A 7,729-nucleotide genomic window follows, 5' to 3' on the forward strand; every position below is an offset into this window, starting at 1 on the left:
AAATCCTCCAGAACAGGAGTACCTGCCACTATCCAAACCTCAGAAAAACCTTCATAAACAAATTGCAGTCCTACATTGCTTACACGTTGTGCATTTCCAATCAGACTTTGAACAATGCTAGCCTAAAAGTGTGTCCACCAAATCCCAGAAGAATATAAACTTTTTTTAATGGTGCAGATAGTCATGCTACCTTGTACACTTGGAAATCTTGATAATCAGAGTCATGGTTAAATGATGTAGAATGTTTCTGATGGCACAAATGGATCAATTGTTTTAGTCTACAGGATACCATTAGCAAACTCACCAGTACAAACTTGGCAGATTTGCTAAATGGTCAACTGGAAATCTAGTCACTCTTGGGCTGAATAATGCCACTGTGACCTGTCTGTAGTGTAGATTGGACCATTGTGCTGTGACAGTCCACACATCATGCTAAACAGAAAATTGCTACTCAGTGCAGAGCACCTGAGTGTGATTTGGGAAGGAAATGAAGTAGTATTAAATAAATGAAAATAATTAACTAGATGGGTTGAAAATGTGCATATTTCTTAATGAAAACATTGGTTAAATGTCTGTTGGATGGCTCAGGTGACAAGCAACGGGATATGGATCCTTTGTCCTTTAGGACATGGCTTGTAATGTGGCTTTAGTGGTTTAAAGCCAATTGATACCATTTGATGGTGTGTCAGAATTAGGGCCTAATACAGAGTCGATACTTAAAATATAACCCTCTCATGAATCATATGTGAAAGAAGAACAAGGTGGTCAGAGTATTGGTCCAAAGAGCAGAGATTGTCATCTGGCCATTTGAACAGAAACCAAACAATCTGACAGTTCAAAAATTGATGAGGAATCTGATATGAAGAAAAACATAGTAGTGCCACCACCGTCTTCTCATGCTGCTCTTGTGTTCATCAGTGCAGCCACTCACTTAAATCCTCCTTTGGAATCCATCTTGCATTTTTGGATTATGTCAAATTTTAGATGTTGCCAAAGAATTTTGTAATTTCAGCAGTAAGCATTTGTATCTCTAGAAAAATTCAAGCATTTTTGTAACAGAAACACATGTTAACATAAAGAAAAGATAATTTAATATGTCTCACAACTGCAAACTATTAACAACAGCCTTGTACTCCTAACAAATATGTTTCATTTTCTTGTGTTAATAGGAAATGCCCGTAATTCCCTGAGCCAGATAAGTGTTTGGCTTGTCATCCTCTTGACTACTGTGATTTCAGTCATGCCTGTAATAACATTCCGATTTTTGAAGGAAGATTTAAATCCAACGCTAATTGATCAGGTATGACTTAATCCCATTATGTGAGAGTTTTTCTTTATCATTGCATCCCACATATAGAGGGAACTAAAATTTTTCCAGACAGACAGAATTTATAGTTCTTACATAACTACTGGGGGGAAATATACTATTAGTTCTCTCAAAGCATCACCATCGACTCTATACAATTTGGCATGTGCAAGAAGTGAAAAATAATACTTAATTCATAATAGACATTTAGGTCAGAATTTTTTTTTTTACTTTTTATTTATATGTTTTAAAAAAGTTAAAACACACAAGCAAAGGGCAATGTTGTGCCAGAACTTTTTAAGCAAACTAATTTATATTGGAGCTTTTGCATAATTACTGATAGCATAATATGTCCCAAGGTTTTACATTCTTAGGAGTAAATAATAAGTGATGTCCCATCCCAACAGTTAATTTTTTTAATGGTTTATAGTTTGGGCCAAATGTTGTTCACCTTGCACATGTGAATAATCTCACTGACTTTAGAGGGATATTCACATAAACTGCTGGTTAAAATTTATTGGAATAGAAATCCAGATAACTCAAATTGATGCTAAATCTTAACAACAAATAGATTGTTTTCTGCCATTCCTTCACTATTCATAAAAACACATGAAAAATAAAGCTGTAAAGTATATTCTATCTACATGGTAATTTATCAATCAATATAATAATCCCCATTGTATTCAAGTTATTGGGTATAAACTAGTGTAACAGAATGTCAGGTAAGGTCACAGTTCTACATATGCTGTGAGTTTATTTTCAAATTTTAAGAGGATTAATTATGTGGGGGGAAAGCAGTTGACAAAATGATCCAAATGTCCTCTTTAATTCTCTGATTTCAGTGACATCAAGGTGGCCAATTAGCTCTAGGCTCCCTGCTTCTCATAGCACCTAGGTAGCACTTCACATCTTCAAAGTGCTGTTATGAACATTAACTAAAAGTATTATTATTCCTATTTTATAGATTTGAAAAAGAGACAGTGAGATTAAGTGATTTGTGCCAGGCCACACAGAGAATCAGTGACAGAGCTAGTATTAGAACTCTTGCCTTCTAGGCAGGAGATCTTCACTCCACATTCTGGCCTATATACTGCACTGAGCTGGAATGGCATAAAGGGGTCCTAAAAGCCCTGGTTCAGCTGTGGAAGTAGTCCCTTGGTGCAAGCATTGGGGAAGACAGGCATAAGGCTGCTTTCCAAGGACCTCCTCATAAACTCAGGCATAGGAGGCAGGGCTGCAGCACTGCAGAGATTCCATGGAGTGCTACTGCCCATAGGGCAGCCCCAGGGCTGTTGCAGTTATGCCAGATACCCCAGGACTGGGAGTGTATAAAGGTGAGTTAAAGCCATTTTAGTCCCCTGTTTCTCCAGGCTGCAAGTTCTGTGCTGTGCCTCAAGAGTCATACCACAGAATCTTCCCCATGGCCTTCGCTCAGCCCAGCAGAACACGGTGCCTCTCTAACACTCCACTGATGGCTTCAGCACATGTTTTTACTTTGGAATCTACTGGAATCTCTTTCACCTATGTTGTTGTTTTTGTTTTTTCATTTTGTTTGTGTTTTTTTCATTATAAAGGCCCCACCAATATAACTGAGATCTAAAAATTAGTCAGAGTTTACAACACAAAAATAATTTCACATATCAATGGAAACTTTCCCCCTAAGGTTCGGAAGTTGCAGAAGGCTAGAAGGAAGCAGAAACCATTACAGAACTACATGCGTCAGGTGTCCAGAAGAAGCTCAAGAAGATCTGCATATGCTTTTTCTCATCAAGAGGGCTTTGGGGAACTTATAACATCTGGAAAGAATATGTGAGTCAATAATTCACATCAAACATCAGAGTTAGCTAGGACCATGCATAATAGCATCAGTTGGATTGAGAATTTACGTAAGAAAACAGCAGAGACAGTGAACAGCTTCAGTAGTGACAGAACTGTGAAACTGTGAGTCCAAGAAGAAAAGAAAAGTTTATTTTAAAAAACTGTGGCCATATCTTTGCACTGTTTGCCACTTTGTAAACATTAAGCATGAAATTTCCACATGTGCTGAGTACTATAGCGGAAGTGTCTAACCCACCATATTTTACAGCATGTTCAAGAATGTTGTCAGCACACAATATTTTCAAAGGGAATCTCTTGTTTTTTTTAATTTTTTCCTTTTTCTGAAAAGCGTTTACCATAGCAAAACAATGTGTGTAGATGCTTCAAGAGGTTGGACTATCCATGAGAATATCTGTAAGAAATTTCCCTCAAAGTTAAGGGAAAATGCAGTATTCAAATACTTGAATTAGTCATATATTCCAGTATAATTATTTCATACTGCTGAAGTCAGGGGCATTTAAAAAAACGGTTAGAATGAAACCATGGTAAAAAGTCATTAACCTCTTTTTAACTGACTTGTATTTATTTAAACAATATAAAAGTTTCAAAGTCAAATGATTTCAGGGGGTATATTTTTTAATATTTGAAATTAAGTTTTTAAATTGAAACCAAAATAAAATACTGTGTAATTATACAATATCTGTCCATATGTGCAGAGTGTTTGTTGTTTGCATTCACTTCTATTTTATCTGCTGTTTAGTAATTAAGTGCATAGTTTGAAGTTACGGCATAACTCTTTCAGGTTAATTCCTGCTGAGATATAATGGACCCGATTCCCTTCTCTGCTCTGATGTAAATTAGAAATGACTTTAGAGAATTCAATGGAATTACAAAAGCATAAATGGGAAGAGAATCAGCTCCAACTTTTCTTTTGTTGTCTTTAGCACCTTGGAAGGTTTTACTCTGCCTGTTGAAAAGAGAAATGCCTGTAAAGGTACATCTACACTACAGCGGGGAGTCGATTTAAGATACGCAAATTCAGCTACGTGAATAGCGTAGCTGAATTCGACGTATTGCAGCCGACTTACCCCGTTGTGAGGACGGCGGCAAAATCGACTTCTGCCGCTTTTTGTCGGCGGCGCTTACTACCACCTCCGCTGGTGGAGTTAGAGCACCGATTTGGGGATCGATTGTCGCGTCCCAACAGGACGCGATAAATCGATCCCCGAGAGGTCTATTTCTACCCGATTCAGGCGGGTAGTATAGACCAGACCTAAGGAGGGGCTTTATCAGATTCTGTGTGGAATCTAGGAAATCTGCTTTACAATTCTCTGTTTTTAGAGATCTCACAAAACACTGTACTTTTCAATGTAAGTCACTGTAAAAATATAGCAGAGGACTAGCTTAATTTTAAAAAGGATTGATATGCCCTTATATTACTTTGCACCTTAGCTACCTTATGATGGAAATTGGGATTTGGGGGACTGTAAGAATTTTATACTGTAGATGTTGAGACTATATATTATCAGAATTGTAAAAATTCCAGTTCTGGATTTTGAACACCCAATTTTTTTGGTGGTATATCCAGGGTTTTGGTCGGGTTCCATCCATGATACACATGTATCAGTAGCTAGTTCCCAGTTTAAATAATTTATAGACGAGAGGAAAGGAATTCAAAATATGAGCTTCCAGCTAACTCTTCTTCAGGGAGGATAGAAGATTGTAAGCAGAGAATTCCCTTTTATATTGTTTAGCTTCAGTATATTGAGATAGAAGATTTTTAATACTATTTAATACAGCTAAATGGTAACTGAAGTCAATGAGGAAAAAACTCCATTTAGCTTTTAGAAGAAACTGAACTATACTTTGTATAGGTTTATGTTTAAAATATACCTTCACCAACTGACCCAGTGTGATGTCACCAAAGGGAACCTAAATTTTAGGTATTGCAAATTCTAATGAACAAAAAATAAAGATTTGAAGATTAAAATAGCCAGGGGTATTTGTCTTACATATTTTATTTTTCTTTGGATTTGTGCATGATTATTTTGGGTAGAAGTAATATATAATCATGTTGAGCATTAATTTCCCAATCTGGCACAAATATCCATAAATTTGCAACACTTCAGTGTGTTTCTTCCAGCACAGAGAAATCATTCTGTCAAAGTCTGTACTGATTTATATCCTATGTAATTCTGTTCAAGCTAAAGGGATTGCATGCAGTATAAATTACCACAGAATTTGGCGTATTATCCTTTGCAAGCTATCAGGCCCAACATTTTAGTGAAATGACTTGGAACAATCCAAATGCTTAAGCCTGCAAATAATAAAAGAACATAATAAACGAGGTTTTAATATTGCTTATTTGTAGATCAATAATTGCCATGTTTAGGTCCTATAAAAGAAAAAAAGAGCATTTCCAAATTTCAAACGTTTTGCAAAATAAATGTTCATATAGGTTAAGTGGTATGAGGTATAAATTATTTTTAAAACATACTTATAATTAATTGACAATTACACAAAAGAATGGACCATGGAGAATAGAAAGATGTTGAAATGCTGGCAACTATTTTGTAATCATTGCATTAGCAAAACAAGTTCTTAACAAAGTTGATGAAAAACAGTATCATTCTGTAGTTTCTAAAGAAAAATAAGTTTCAGTGTTAAATTTTGTAGTTTTAAGACCAGTCAGACTTTGCTGTTTTAGGAATGTTTATTAAATACTTGTCAGGTAAATTTGTTAGTAATGGCTTTATTTAACCAATCAATGTGCCCAGTTAAACAAGAGGTATGTATCAGGAAGATACTCCAAAAGTGCTTCAAGAGACAACTCCCAATGGGAACCCCAAACTGTATTTATTTGACAGGACAGTTGACCGATTTCATCCATGATAACTCCAAGCACTTGAACAGAATCATATACCCAATTATACCAGACCGCATTTGGCCTGATATGTTTTTGTGTTAGATCCCTTAAAAGGTATATCTTAGGTAATGAGAATATTTAAAGCTGTGTAAGTTTCATTCCAAATTGTCTGAACTCTCTTGTAATAGAAAACATTTTGAATGTTTATGTATTGTTTCATAATTTATTTAAATCATGTATGTCCTCAATATTTTTTACAAATATACTATTTATAAGTATTAATAATATATTTGGTTTGTGTTTTATGCCTTTATGAAAATGTTGTGATTAACTGATAGATCATATCAAAGCACATTAGCTTTTGCGAACAGGGGCTGCTAACAGGAAGTTTCGCAAGGGAGTTCTCCAGGTGAAGGAGGAGCAATACAGCACTCTTTTGGGATAAGTGACTGTCTGTAGTGTGTGTTTGTTTGTGTTTGGGGGTTACTTGCTGTGTGCTGAGCTTGTGTGCTGAGCTTGTGTTTGTCAGTCTGTTTGTTTGTTTGGTTGGTTGAAAGACCGTGTGCTGTGGCTGGCAGTTGGAAGCTGTGAGCTTCAAAGGAAGATTTGATAGCTAGAAGTCTCTGGTAAGTGGCTGAGCCTTAATCAGTAGGTGGGGCATTCATACAGGCCAGGGCTTTATAAAGCAGCGCACAAGCGACCAGGGAGCTTTTGCGATCAGGGAGTTTGGAAGGGGAGTGGGAAGGGGGCGAGGGTCCCTTGCCGGTTCTATCTGTTTTCCCTTTATTCCCCTTAAAACCTATAAACCAACTACATTCAAAACTTCTTGCTTAAACAACCCTTTCAGCGGACAGGGGGCTGCAGACGGGAGTTTGACAGAGGGAGGCTTACGATGGTTAGGAAGACCCGCAACACCTGTGCCAGCACTGCTTCTGTCTCCTCCACCTGCGCCTGTAGCCAGACAGAGCGCCTGAGCATGGATGCTTCTACCCAGATCCTGGTGTGGTTTTGCAGAGACTGTAACTTGCAATTTCCACTTACTGATATCCAGGCTGGGGGGACCATCCAATGTGAAAGGTGCCTGCTGGTGGAATCTCTCAGGCAGCAGGTGGGAGAGCTACAGGAGGAGGTGGCTAGGTTGAGGAGCATCCGAATCCACGAGCAATTCCTGGACAGTGTCCATGTGGAGACAGCTGAGGTAGCTGTCCCAGTACACAGGACTGCTGATACACCACTGGTGGAGGAGGAGATGGCTCAGGGTGGACACTGGCAGCTGGTTACTTCTGGCAGCAGGCAGTGCACCACCCCTGCTCTGAACCCTCCCGCTGTGGTAATAGGTAACCGTTATGCTCTTCTTGATACAGGAAAGAAGGAATCACCCCCAGGGCCGGCTCCAGGCACCAGGCAACCAAGCACATGCTTGGGGCGGCACCTGGTAAGGGGCGGCGGGGGGAGCGCGGCGCGGCATTCCGCGGGGGGGGGGGGCGCTCCAGCGGCGCGGTGCTTGGCGGGAGGGCCGGCTCCGGCGGCACGGCGCTCGGGGGGGTTTCCGGTGGCGCTCGGCAGGGGGCAGGGGCGGGCTCCGGCGGCACGGCGCTCGGCGGGGGGGGCGGTGCGGGGCGCGGCGCTCGGGGGGGCGGTTCCGGCGGCGCTCGGCAGGGGGGGGCGGGCTCTGGCGGTACGGCACTCGGCGGGGGGGCAGTGCAGGGCGCGGCGCTGGGGGGGTGGTGTTCCGGCGG

General features: G+C 39.9%; 1 protein-coding gene across 1 annotated transcript in view; it reads left to right on the forward strand.

Moving 5' to 3' along the window:
• The window catches only part of ATP8B4 (ATPase phospholipid transporting 8B4 (putative)), a 186,316-nt gene extending 183,046 nt beyond the window's left edge, over window positions 1–3,270 (forward strand). Inside the window, exons 27-28 of the mRNA XM_065558148.1 lie at window positions 1,170–1,300; window positions 2,970–3,270. Coding sequence (XP_065414220.1) covers window positions 1,170–1,300; window positions 2,970–3,119 — 281 coding nt within the window. The 3' untranslated portion in view covers window positions 3,120–3,270. The remainder of the gene's footprint in view (window positions 1–1,169; window positions 1,301–2,969) is intronic.
• Window positions 3,271–7,729: the final 4,459 nt, after the last annotated feature.

Source organism: Chrysemys picta, chromosome 10 (assembly GCF_011386835.1).
Source record: "Chrysemys picta bellii isolate R12L10 chromosome 10, ASM1138683v2, whole genome shotgun sequence".
In the NCBI taxonomy this organism is placed as follows: Eukaryota; Metazoa; Chordata; order Testudines; family Emydidae; genus Chrysemys; species Chrysemys picta.